The sequence below is a fragment of the Artemia sp. Qi Xiang Cuo genome, chromosome 4, assembly GCF_049724085.1.
Source record: "Artemia sp. Qi Xiang Cuo chromosome 4, ASM4972408v1, whole genome shotgun sequence".
In the NCBI taxonomy this organism is placed as follows: domain Eukaryota; kingdom Metazoa; phylum Arthropoda; class Branchiopoda; order Anostraca; family Artemiidae; genus Artemia; species Artemia sp. Qi Xiang Cuo.
This window is the reverse complement of record NC_142797.1, coordinates 48639802-48654293: the sequence shown is the minus strand read 5'-3', so window position 1 is coordinate 48654293 and position 14492 is coordinate 48639802. Positions and strand designations below refer to the sequence as shown.

Here is a 14492-nt window from a genome sequence, read left to right as displayed (position 1 = left end):
ACTGTGCTGCTGTTGCTCTTCTTGCTGTATTTAAAATACATGTTGTTGTTTTTGTCATTGTTGTCATTAAATAAAAAATATTAATTTGTTCTTTTGCTATTGTTGTTGCTGTTTTACAAAAAGTGTTGTTAATAAAAGAAATAATATATTTTTGTTTTTCTTGTTGCTATTGAATGACGTACTAGGTAGATGCTTCTGGTATAAGGGAAAATTATTATTATTATTTATTCATAAGACAAGTATGGTTTACAGTTAGTTGTAGTCCAAATGTTGTTAAAAGCAGTATATATCAATTTAAAGCACCATTCAGATCGCTTCTCTACGGTCTGTCAATGTCGGGGAAAACGACACTTTTAGCTAAAATAATAAAAAATTGTAATAAATTATTTTTGGAAAAACCAAAGAAAATTTACTATTGCTATAGTATTTGGCAAGAGTCCTATGACCGTACAAAAGCTATTGCCACTGCTTCATCTATGCCAATACAATTCATGCGAGGACTTAACGTTTTCAATAGTATTGAGCCAAACTCATGGCTGATTATTGATGATTTAGCTGAATCCATTGAACAGTTCTCACAGGAATTGAGAAGGAATTGAATTCAATAGTGACATCAATTGGAAACCTATTGCCACTGACCTATCGGGAACAGAGTAAAAGAGCATTAACAAATCTTTTGTTGGAAAGTGGTGATGATTATCAAGTTCAAGTCGATAACACCGGGAAACAAATTATAATTCAGGGAAAAATTAGAATCTACTCGATTTAATTTGTGATATGATTACAAACCGTAAAGACTTTTATCATTTGACAATAATCTATACAGCTTTCTAAATACATTAAACTTCCCCAAAAGTCTTATTGGCAATAAGCAAAATACTAAAGAAATTAAGGGAATATAGTAAAGGTGTCAGCCCTCTAACAACGCCATTTAAAAATGAAGAAGAGGAAGAAGAATTTAAATCAATCTTAGAAAATACTAGCACTCCTACTAGCAGCAGCAATGATTTGATAACACTGACGACGATGATGGCTAGACAAAAGTGAAGACGTATTGATATCAACTCACCTTCATAAGCACCACCCTCCAGTGTGCAAAAGGGTAGTTATCATTAGACAATAATCTATACAGCTTTCTAAATACATTAAACTTCCCCAAAAGTCTTATTGGCAATAAGCAAAATACTAAAGAAATTAAGGGAATATAGTAAAGGTGTCAGCCCTCTAACAACGCCATTTAAAAAAGAAGAAGAAGAAGAAGATTTTAAATGAATCTTAGAAAATACTAGCACTCCTAGCAGCAGCAATGATTTGATAACACTGACGACGATGATGGCTAGACAAAAGTGATAACGTATTGATATCAACTCACCATCACAAGCACCACACTCCAGTGTGCAAAAGGTTAGTAGACATTACACTACGTGTTTGCGTTCAAAATGAATGAAGTTTTAAAACATGTCTATGAAAATATTGGTGAAGTGGGAAATCTAAGTTCCCCCACAACACTTTCTAAAGTTGTCTCTAACGCCGGTGGCAACAGCAGCAGCACTTTCGAAAATGCAAAAGATTATCTAGAAAATGAACCGAGTTACACTCTGCATCGGAATCGTAGGCTTTGTGGTAAACAGTATCGACAAACTAAAGCCTTTTTCCATCTGTATATAATGCAAACAGATCTATTAACTCTAGATGAGACTCCAAGACTTCAAAATACACCCTACAAATATATTCTAGTGGCAATCAGTGTCTTTAGTCGCTCTGCACATGCCATTCCATTGCGATCAAAGAGAGGTATTGAAGTTGCTCAGCCTTTAGAAGGCATTCTTGAACAAGATAACTATTGGAAAATTCAAAGTGATCGCGGTAGCAAATTTGTTAATCCTCATTTGCAAAAGGTTCTATTGAAATATAATACAAAGATCTATCATTGTCGCAGTCCGATAACGGCTGCATTGGCTGAACGATTGATAAGAACGATTTGTCTATTAATTTCAAGATATTGTACACTGAAAAATACTGCTGCTTTTATTCATGATTTAGATAAAATCATGCAAATATATAACAAACGACCTCATCGATCTCTGTCCAGTGTTAGCCCTCAGGAAGTTCATTGCAGTGAAAATACATTTGACACTTTTCTTAAACAATATTCCAGTGAAAAAAAACAAAAAAACAGAAGAAAAATTCAATTTTGGCGATACTGTTCGAATTAATAGAACCAGCAATATGTTTGAAAAGGGGAATCATTTATGGAGCACTGAACTTTTTAAAGTGTCCAAAATTCTGTACACCGAACCCATAACATATCGTCTGCGAGACGCCCAAGATGATGAGATCCTCGGTGGTTTTTATGAATATGAACTACAAAAAGTTAGAAATAGTAGTGAAATTTATCAATTAAAAAAGATATTAAAGAGCCGTACTCGCAAGGACCAGAGGCAGTTGCATGTTCGTTAGCTAGAACAAATTTCGAATTTGATTTTTGGGTTACGGCTGAAGACATTAACCATGTCAAATTATTTCTGGGCGGCATTCATGTCCAATGTTTCCGACCCTCTCTACAATGATTGGAATAAAACAAGTGATTTTTGGACGAAACTCTCCCCCACCATTAAATTATTGGCAATCCTATAAATACCTAAGATATCCTGAGAAAAGATCACAAATATGATATAAAAATTACATCCTATGATTGGCCGCCACCCGTTAGTGAACAACATAAAATTGAAAAGATCAATTGGTTGGATTATACATATGCTGAATTACCATACGGGGAAATCACTTGTATGAATTATTTATGTCGTTCTATCAATAAAAGAGTCCGCTCGTAAGAAAGGAGCCTGTCATTTCAACTATTCAAAGGAAGAGGGCAAGATCTTTATTAGTTCACCCATTGCCAGTGAAAAGATTATTCTCAATGATATTCTAAAAGATGTTCTTGGCTTTAAACTTAATATAATCAACAGTAGAAGCGCCGGAAATCGAGTCGTTATTTTTGCTTCCTGCCAGCGTGCCTTCCACTCAGACAATTGGATATTTATTTATACCTCATTTGTTGAAACATTCAGAGTTGGTGATAGCAATGTCCCCCTCCTACGAATTTTTGAACGAAAAACCAATCATGATCATATTCATCATTGCATTATAAAGCATTTTCAGTATATCCCCGTAAACACTTCCTATTTGGAACTCTGTCAGTTAACACTAAGAACTGAGTTAGGTGATCCTCTAGCAATATCAAAAGGTTTGGCTGTGATTACATGCCTTTTTCGACCCACCGTTGTTGGTGTTCAAAAACAAGGTGTCTAATAGAAAAGTGGTATTCATTTGTCCTGATATTGACTGCTTTTTTATACTCTTGGCCCAAGACAACTGGGCAATGGAATGGACTATTACAAAGGTCGTTCATCAATGTCTGGCTATGGTCTTGGCAGTTTCTTTGCTAAGCTGTTTCGCTCTGCACTACCTCTGGCTAAAAAATATATTATACCGGCTGTGACCGATTTCACATCCACTGCACTATACAATTAGAGCTCTGGAAAGAATTTAAAAAAAAAGTGCTTCGGACAATCTTAGGTCCAGTGCCCCAACCCTTGGCAAACAATTGAAATCTCGACAAAATGGAAAAGTCTTAAAAAGGTTGAGTAACAGTGCACCAATCATCAATCTCTACTCAGGTCAGAAACAAAAGACATCACCCCTGTCAAAGAAAACAAGGAAAAAAACGACACGCACAATAAACAGTAGAAGAAGGGGCCTTAGGAAGAGAATTGTTAGATCGAAATTGGATTTATTTTCATAGACTGAACAATGGTATATCTACCGCATAAGGATACTCATCCTTCAATCACTTCATCTTCAAATCTATTCAACGCTGAAAATAATGATGTGAGTGTAAAAAATGGATACTACGAACAATTTTATGCACAACAACCACTCTCCGGTAATATCCATTGTCAAATTTATTCCAATGAAGACTACTTTGTGGACATGTCTTCGACATTTATAGATTTACGTATGACAGTCAAGAAATCCGACAATGGAATGCCAATTCGTGCTGATGATAAGTGTATATTACATCATTTATTTCGTCAAATCAGTGTCTACATAAATGACACTTCGGCTAATCCTAACAACGGTTTCTAGAAACCTACAAACGATTTGCTGTTCATGGTGAAGCCACCCAAGTCATACAAAGAGTTAAGAGGCCACCTGAGCGGAACTGAATATATTACACATACCAATAGTACAGATGCACTTAAAAATGCTACAACTAGTGAATTATATCTAGTTGGAAAAATATATCATGAGATATTTAATATTCCCCAATGGCTACGACCAGAGTGGATATAAAATTGACTTTTGCTCCGTTCAATTTCATTTTATGAAAGGAACTAAATGTCAATCCTGATGTAACTCTCTCCCTCACCTCGTCAATACTACATGTACGAAAGCAGCAGGTAATGAGTTCTGTTGCTTTGGCAGTGGAAAAATTGAGAGACAGTGAAAATAATATTAAGCTACTTGTTCCTCATACAATCACCAATCAACGTCATATTGCCACAGGCTCAAGCACCTTCACCGAATAATCCTTCATCAATGGTGAAATTCCATCAAAATTAGTATTGGCATTTGTAAAAAGCGCTAGTGCAATAAGATCGCAATAAGATTTGAAATATTTGTGCTTTCATCTCTTGTCTGCAAAGTAAATGGAATCCCACTCTACAATCTATCTTTTGTTAAGTCCTATAGAACATTGTATGAGTTGACAATGCAAACCCTATATCATGATTCAGAACTAATTGAAAATGGTGTAACCGAAGAAATGTTCGCTAAAATACAAGGTATCATTGCACTGGACTTATCTGGCCCTCAAGATATGAGAATGTTACGAACCGGGAGTGTGAGTTTAGAGTGTACATTTGCCGAGCCATTAGCGGAGAGTATAGCACTAATCTCGTTAAATCAATTTGCAACCTATTGGGAAATCACTCTCGAAGGCAGTGTTTTGCTAGACCTCGCACTATGAACACTAGTTAAATAATCAGTGTAATTAATATGAACCCATACATGTCCAAATACAAATCCTATTGTATACCATTGGACTTCCTAGAAAAAATTCAAAGTGCAAACAATACCCTAATCATTGTTAATAGCAGTCCGCCGACTGTGAATACCGGCCATTGACTCTGCATCTTTGAAGACGCTAGAATCTTTTGATCCTCACGGCCTACCCTATACATTTTACACTCCACACATCAACATCTATATTGGAAGCAGTTGGAAACATTATTCAAAATCGCAAGAGAGTGCAGTTTCTAACGACTAAAAGTTGCGGTTTTCATGAGCTACTATATTTCGTGTTCAGATGTCGCGGTTATACTTGCAAGCAGTTTCTCAACATTTACGTAGACAATCCACGTCTGAACGGCTTTATGGTGGAAAATATGCTCTCAGACCTGTATAATATTGATCTTAGTGCCCTACAAGTAAAGTGCTTTAAAAATATTTGTGAGATTGTTTATTAATAAAACAAATGTATATACACAACAACAATGTCTTCTTCTTCTAATTCACAGCAGGCGGGCTATTCAGTTGATACTATTTAACCTTATTTATGAGCTAATGTCTTTATTTTTCACTTTAGATTTTTTCTTCTTCTTCGGTGTATAGGCAACTTTCGAGAACCACTAATGTTGCTAGATCATTTAAATTCACTGTATATTGATCTTGATTGACTGCAAAGTCAGGGTCATATTTTCTACAGTACAATGTAACTTCACTCTTTTCATATCTCTTTGTATAGTCAATGATACCCTTTGCATTGTGAAATTCACGTGTTGCAATTTGTCTATTTGAAGCAATATCACATACAGTGTTTTCAAGTGGTGAATCACATTCGGTAACAGCCAAATAAAAATCCCTAGGTTTATAGTCATAATAGAAAGTGTCTTCACAACGATGATCAGAAACCAAATTGTCTTGCTACCCCAACAGTTGAATCGTAGACATGATCCTTCCTCCCAAAGTAAATTAAAACAATGACGATACCAATCTCGTAAAAATAAACTAAAATCACGTTTAAGGTTATTTCCAAATATACCAGGATAGGAGTTCTTCCACTGATCACATTTAACATAGTAACAATTGGAGCTTAGTTGCCTCTAGGGTGAGAGTCACAAATCTCTTCCAGACAAGAATTACAGCCTTTAATTTGTACTGCATATTCTCTATATAATTTACACGGATTTCAGAATTTGCACTTTTCATTATACTCATCAATAATTGTACAATTCTCACATAATGACCAACTGCCAAGAGTGTACATACATAGTGGACATGTATACAACATTTTTTTTGGTTTCCGATGTCAACTCTCTCACAGGTAAAAAGAAACTGATCCACTTTCGATAAATTCAGAGGGGGATAGGAGAGAGAGAGGAGTAACTCATTGACGTTACATAACCTGTTTTGAAGAGAGAGTCATCTGCATAGAATCATTGGCAATGTTTTCAAAAGTATATCCACGATTTTGTTCTGCCTTATTTAAATTAATATATCAATAAATTGTGTAAAAACATTTGAATTACAACTTAACAGTTTTATAAAGTAGTCCAACGGGGAAGAATCATTCTCAGCTATATTTTTAAGTTTTCCCTGAGAATAGATCTTCCATCAAAAAGATAAATCAAGAATATCGTTATTTAGAATAAACATTTCTTCATAATCAAAAGATTTGACTTAATTCCCTTTTTTTCCAATTTATTCATTTTTTCAATCCAAACAATCTCACTGCTGACTCTAGAGTAACCACGATTCGTTCTACTTCAAGAATATTCGATAACCTTCTTTAAAAAATCTAACAAAAAGAAAGGGGACATTTTCGATTTCGAAACAATTTTATTGTGTGCGTATAATTACAAGTCTTGTATAGTTAGTATTGTAGCCCTCTGATTGGCTGTGATCTTTTTATCCCAGTATTCTAACCGTTGATTGGCCTTGAAATAGGCACGTGATTTTGTTCGCCCAGTTGTTGTCCTTGTGGTATAAGGGCTTCCCCTACTCACATAGGCCTATATTAAAAAAATTGAATAGCCGATCTCTATTAAAGGAAAAGCAAACAGAAAATATTATTCACCCTTGATGACAGGTACCACTTATTGTGTTTTTTTCTTTCTTGTTCTGAACTATATTATTGTGAAATTGTCATGCTAATGAAGCCTCCCTTTTCTCTTCCTACTCTACGCTACTATATATTTTTCGTTTATGTTTTGTTTTTACCTCCCTCTTTATTTATTTCATTTGTGTCTTTATTTATGTCCTGTGTCTTTGATCATAAGGCTTGTATTGATAATAGATAGCCTTTGTTTTGAGCTAAGCTCTTTGTTGGCTCTATTTGATTATTTATCGTTTCTCTTTTTTTTTGTTAAATAAAATCATGAATCTCAAAAAAATCTTGAAGTAATAACAGTATTAGTATTAGTAGTAAAAGCAGTAGTAGCCATAGTGGTAGTAGCAGTAGTAGCAGTAATTGTAGCAGTAGTAGGTTAATTTCAGCAGTAGTTGTAGTCACATTCGCAATTAGAGCAGTAGTAGTAGTAGTCGGTAGTAGTTGCATCCACTCTCGCATGTACTCGAAATCGCTACCGCAAGTAATCAAAGAAGCAGTCCCAGTTAGTCACAATCTAAAGCGTTTGCAGTCCCAGTCGCAAGTTGTCACTAACTAGTTCCCTTTACAGCGAAAGCAGTTGCAGTTGAAAATTGCAATAAGTCGCAGTCACAAGTATTTGCAGTGGCATCCGCAAGTAGTTGAGTTCACAAGTTGGTGCGATCGCAGTTGCAAGAAGTGGTTGTCACAGCCATTGCTGCATTTAGTCATAGTCGTAAGAAGTCATGGTGGCAAATTATTATCACTATCGCAAATAGTCACAGTCATAGTCGCAAACAGTCTCAGTCGCATGTTGTCACAATCGCAGTCGTAAGTAGTTGCAGAAAGTACCGGAAGCAGTTGAAGTTAGCTGTAATTAGTGTCGCAACTAGTTGCAGTCACTGTTGCGAATGGTCAAAAATAGTCCTAGTTGCAGTCGGAAGTAGTCGCGTTCGCAAGAAGCAGCAGTTGTAGTCATTGTAGTTGTAGTAGTAGTAGCCCTGAAAGTTTTAAGTTAGCACCCTTAGCCGTTCCTTGATATATCCCCTTTCGATATACCCTTTTCGATACACCCTCTTGAATTACCTGGATGCACATAGCGTCTTTTAATTTAGTTCAATATCCCCCTCGACATTCTCTGAGGTTCCACAGTAATACCGTTAGCCTTTTCAGAAACACCTAGGGTCGAACACCCCCCCCCCCACCGTCTGTCATAATTTTAAATCCTAGATGTACATAATAGGTACATTACATAATTTACAACCATTCCCTCAGGGGCTGTGAGAGGTCATGTCATCCTAAAAGGCATTGTTATTGGACCTTTTTATTATGCTGAACAGAATGGCTATCTCAACAATTTGATCACAATTATATCGGGGGTTGTCTAAAAAGGATGATCAGGAAGGAGTTTGGCTGCCCTCCAGTCACCCCCAATCATCTCCCTTAATACGCCCTGAAAGTTGTAACTTAAAACCCTCAGCCGTTCCTGAGAAAATACTGAAACCCTTTTTTGAGAAACGGAATGCGCTAAGTGTGTTTTGATTTTGTTCAACATTCTCCTCAACATTTCCTGAAAGTTTCACCTCAATACCCTAAGCCTTTTTAGTTACCCACAATCAAATATGTTCCCTTTATTTAAACAAACCCGATAAGGAAACAATGGACAACTTGCAAAACTTACAGCCCTTGGCACATGAGTTTTGGGTGGTTATATCGTCCCCAGAAGCCTTTATACAATTTTGAATAAAATGGAAACCTACAATTTTTGATCAAATGTCTTTAGTTGGATGACAGCTAAAAAGGGCGTGGGAGTGGGCTTAGTTGCCTTCTGATCACTTCTGAATATTAAATAGAGCACTAGAAATTTAAATTTTCTACTCAATCAGCACTCTCTTTGTTGACAAAAATATCATACGCTAGACGCTGCCTCTGAAAATTCACAAAGACTGTGATTTTCCCTTTCTAAGCCAAATCAGTAATCATAAGGATGGCTATGGATATCTTTAGATAAGCCATTTCAAATCGTTTGTTCTAAATTTTTCATCCCTCGACTTTTCTTCCCTCAACGCCCAATCTTAGATTGCATAATCTTATTTCAAAGTTTTCATAAGACAAGCCAACTAAAATCGTTTCCTGTAGCCACATACAATGGTGTCATTTTAGGGGAGGGGACAAGGAAAATTTGCCCACTGGAAATTTATCTCCCATTTAGATTTTAAAAAATATCATTTTTGGCAGTAATTTGATTAACAATTGCCTTTTTTGCTAATTATCCCCCTCCCCCTTTATTTTGGACGACACATCCACCCTATCCCCTAAATTTCCGTGAATTGACACCACTGGTCACTGGATAAGTATTATGGAACACAATTGATGATGTTTTGTCAGAGTTTAACTTGATATATTTTGCTTGTATCTTTCTATTTGTATTAAGTTACTTTTATTCAGGGTATCAACTTTAAATGTTTAATCATTTTATCTTAACTTATATCTTTTCGCCATCATAAATTGCTGTGGCTAATTAAACCGCACCGTAAATCTAATAGCTTATATGATTTGTAAAGGTGCAGGGCAGCTACTTTTCAATAGCTTGGAAAACTATTGTTCTGCATAAATGCAACTTCCAGAAATAGATGTACAGCCAAAAATCATAGGGCTGAGGGATATGTCTGTGGACTACATCTGTTCGCATTAATTTTTTTCAGGAGTGGGAAACTATAATAAAAATAAATTTTATTTGATGATTTAAATCAGAAATAAAATGCCCGAAAATTTAGGATTCCGTCAGGGAGTGGATCCAGACAACCCCACTCACTGGGCACATGCCTGGTTACACCATACATCCCTCATTCCCTCCAAAAACAGACATCCCTCGAAACTTTGAGATACTGAGCACTAGGTAAATAAAACATTCAGGCATGGATTCACATCAAGCAGTTTGAGGTAACGGACTATAAGCAAGAAGTGACTCGGCCCAAAAGTAGCCGGACTCTAAAAACCAGAATCGTGATAACAATTGATACATCAACAGAATTGGCCTTTTCTGCTGATTTCAAACATTTAAAATTCATTAAATTTAACCACAAGCAACGAGCCCGGGAAAATTTGCCTGATTTTATAAAAAAGGAGGAAAACAACCTCTAAGTGGCAAATAATCTTGATAAAAACCACATCATCGGATTCAGCAAATCAGAGAACCCTACTGTAGATGTTTAAAGCTCCTATCTACAAAAATGTGAAATTTGTAATTTTTGCGAGAAACAACATCTCTTATGCGCGTTTATTTGCTGGTTTTTTTTTCAGGCTCCAAACCAATGGCCCTAAAAGATCGAGACAAAGCTCATTTGAACAGAAATCAATAGCTCCAGCAGCCTTTTTAAGTGACCAAAAAGACTGTAGGGCAACTAGCCCACTCCCGCATCCCTTTTTCACCCAAGGACATCCGATCTACGTTTTGAGATAGCCATTTGATTCAACATAGTTGAAATGTCCAATAACTATGCTCTATGTTACGCAATCTGCCCACTGTTAATATATAGTATTTCTTATTGGGAAATATACTGAAATAAGGGTGAGGGGAATATTATCCATGAGGGAGGGGGGGGGGTATTTTCCGCAAGGATAATTTTTCGTGGGGAGGAAAGTTTCCGGTGAGAATTTTCCAGGGGAAGTTTTACCCAAGAAATGTGGGAGGGAAAGGAATTTCCTGGCACAATTTGAAAAACGCTTAGAAATTAAATCGAAAAATAGGTTTTTGCAACTGAAAGTAAGGAGCAAAACCAAAACTTAGAATAAATAAAAAGTATTTAAAAAATAAATAAAAATTAGGGATGAATCCCTCTTCCTCAACCCTTGTTCCTTACATTGAATTTTGACATTTTTTAATAATTTCTTAGGAAAGATTACTTAAACAAAACGGCCGTTCAATCCGAATGAGAAGTGTTTTAAAGAACTTGAGGACTTTAGTGCAAAGAGCAATGGTTGAGGAGGAGGCTGCCCTTCTGATATACGAAGTAATTAAAACCCAGGAAACTATCGTGCGAGACTTAGACTTCAACGAGAGCAGACTTTAAAGTGTAAGTCATGCTCAAAGATTTCTCTCCTTTAAATTTAAATCTTTTTTGGTGTTACAAATAGGGATTGGACAGTGCATGAGCCTAAAAATTTATTATTAAATTTAATCAGCTTGGTGGAAGATTTGAGAGCTAAGCCATGGCTAACTAGAGTAAGGCCAAGACAGATAGTCTCCGTAAGAGGTAAAGGTGGCAAGTTTTGAGTTTTTATGTTATTCCTTACTTTCAGTTGAAAAAACTTATACTATATTCTAGATTTTATGCCTTAATCGCTCTATATCAGGAATGTACGGAGGGTGCATACCAGTAAGGTATCTAACAAAATAAACCTAACTTTGAAAAAGAAAAAGAAGAAGGGTTTTATGTACAAGATTTCATGTTTTACACTTCAACGATAGCAGACTTTAAAGTGTATGCCATGCTCGAAGATTTCTGCTCTTTAAGTTTAAGATCTTTTATAGCGTAACAAATAGGAATTGGATGGAGCATGAACTTAAAAATATCTCAACATACACTAATTATGGCTGTTAATCCATATCTGGAAGTTCCACTCTTTTAGCCGACTAATAAATGCTATTAGCTAATCGTAATTAAGAAAGCTACGAATGCAAGGAATTTCATCCTTATATCTTAAGCAAAAACGTGGCTACGTAAGAGTTACAAACTACGGGGTCTTTCATATTGAATTGAATCAATCAAGCAGTAAATACAAAATCATATCATTTAGTTTCATCTCAAAATAGAGAGATTTTTTATTTTTGTTCCACGTATTAGTAAATTACCACTTTCTCTTTTTACCTTGCATTTCTGAAACGTTTTGGTAATGTTTTTTGTGATGTCATTTTAAAATTGCTCTATTTTTCGCAACTTAGGTAAACTTGTTGCCAAGCGCTACCTAAACGAGAGCATAAAGCGCACAAACACGAACGTATTCATACCTTTTCATAAAGGTATCTTGCTTTACTTTGGCCTCGTATACCCAAAACAGTTGTACATGTAATTGAAAGAAAACTAAGTATAAAAACTGTGGTTATTCCTTGCATGTTCGAAATATATTCTTAATTAACCTTAAAATATGAGAAACTTTTATATATTAGGTTTACGGACCTTATCAGAAGATCAAAGTCCTCTGGTTGTTACATAAATAAAAGCTACCATATATTTATTTTTCTACGTGTTTCATTATTTCAGGTTTGAATTTTGCGTGTAACAAATAAAAAATCAAGGCTAAGCACTGGAATCCGTCAGAGAAGTGATCGGACAAGGACGGTAATCTCCTTTGAACTTGAAGAAAACCCTGTTTTTTCGGTTAAAAATTTTTATTGGAAGTCCAATTGATTTGAACGTTTTATTTTCCATAGGAAGGGGAACTTGAAGGTTAAATAAAAGTTTTCTAAGAAGGACGAATGTATAACTAAATACTAAATACTAGGGCAAAGAAGAACTAATACTAGGGCAAAGAAAGACATAACTAAATACTAGGGCAAAGAAGAACTTAATGATGACAATTCCTATAATTTGCTTAAAATTAAGGAAGAGATTCAACCAAGATATTGTGCATCCGTAGCGCCCTATTTTTGGCCCCAAGGTTAAGAATAATTTTAAGGATCGGAGGGAGGGTTAGCTTTACAAAATAAATAATACTAAAGCTTGGAACTAAAGCAAAAGGTTATCTTGTTATGGCCGACATTGGAAAATTGTACTTGCTGAAGAAAAATGCCTTTAAAGTGGTTTATAATGATTCATGAAACCCCTCTGCATACCTCATAAAGTTTGACGCCCTCTAATATTTATTGTCACTCCAACCTAGTTATTTTCTTATAAGACAAAAAAATAGAACTTCCAGTGTTAATAATTGTACAACGCTTATTTATATTAATAATAATTTCCCAATGTTTTGCTTAGTGTTTCTTAGTTGATTTGCGACTTAGTTTTTCGATGTTACAGTACGGCAAGAAGAACGACACAAGATAAATATTATGTCCGTAAAGCAAAAATAACGGTATATTCTTTAGAAAGCTTAAGGGGGCGGTAGCTCAAATCTTATTGGGGTAATTTTTTATCTATCCTTAAAAAAATGAATCTGATTAAATGCCTCTGATTAAAACTGTTTTATTGGAAGTCCAATACGTTTGAGCGTTTTTTTTTTTATTTTTTTTTTTCATAGAAAGGACAACTTGAAGGCTAGTAGAGCGTTTTCCAAGAATAAAAAACGTATAGAACATCAACTCACAATTCAAAACTAATTACTAGGGCAAAAAGACACTTAATGATCACAATTATTATAATTTCTCTAATGATAAGGAGGAAGTAGAACCAAAATGTTGTGCAAATTATTTTAGGCCCTAAGGTTAAGAATAATTTTAGGGGGTGGAGGGAGGGTTACCTCTGCAGAATAATAAGGCAAGGAGCTAAACAAAAAACACATTTTATATTGATAAACTGTAGTTACTGAAGAAGTATGCTTTTAAAGTTGTTTATAACAACTCATGAAAACCCTCAGAAGACCACATAAAGGTTGACATCTTCTTATTGCCACTTTGACCTAGTTTTTTCTTAAAAGACAAAAACATAGAACTTACAATGTCAATAATTATATAACGTTTATTTAAACTGAATATAATTTCCCAATAGCTTATCTTAGTTTTTCATAGTTGATCTGCGTGTTAAGTAGTTAAATTAAAATTTACAATATATATTTTGTGTGTGGCTTTAATAGAAATACAAACACTGGAGAGAGAAAATGACAGGCGATTGATAAGAATAGCATGTTTTCATCTTATTTATCTTTAAAAAAGAAATAACATATGATACTCCGGTACTAAAGAGCAACAGATTAGTGTTTCAGCGGATGCCATTGAAAGAAACTTGCTTCCAGCCTCTCGTTCCTCAAGATCAGGCTATACTTTTGCTATGCTAAAACCATCAGGAAACTTTTCTGATAAGAGGGGAGAAAAATATTTTCTATTTTTAGAAGGAAAACTTGTGTCATTAGTTTATCGGATACTTATACAATTTTATTGTGGATATTGCAAATTGGAGCTTTTTATCTATCTCATGCCTTTCAAGAGGTATGAGAATCACTTGCTCCCCCCCCCCCAATTTCTGTTATTTCCTCTGTTATTCTGTTGTTCAAAGTTTACCTACTATATAACTTCATTTCTGATCCCTATCTTGTCCTGATATAACTAATTACTTTCCATCAAAACACCTTTAGTTTTGAAAATATTTGCAGATTAGTGCTGTTAGTCTGTATCCGAACCTTCCCA

The 14492-nt window shown here is 35.2% G+C and overlaps 1 protein-coding gene across 1 annotated transcript in view; it reads right to left on the bottom strand.

Annotated features, from left to right (window-relative positions):
• LOC148953182 (DBH-like monooxygenase protein 2) overlaps nucleotides 1-12266 on the bottom strand; it is a 65313-nt gene extending 53047 nt beyond the window's left edge. Inside the window, exon 1 of the mRNA XM_089087563.1 lies at nucleotides 12162-12266. Within this exon, the coding sequence (XP_088943689.1) occupies nucleotides 12162-12266 (105 nt within the window). The remainder of the gene's footprint in view (nucleotides 1-12161) is intronic.
• Nucleotides 12267-14492: the final 2226 nt, after the last annotated feature.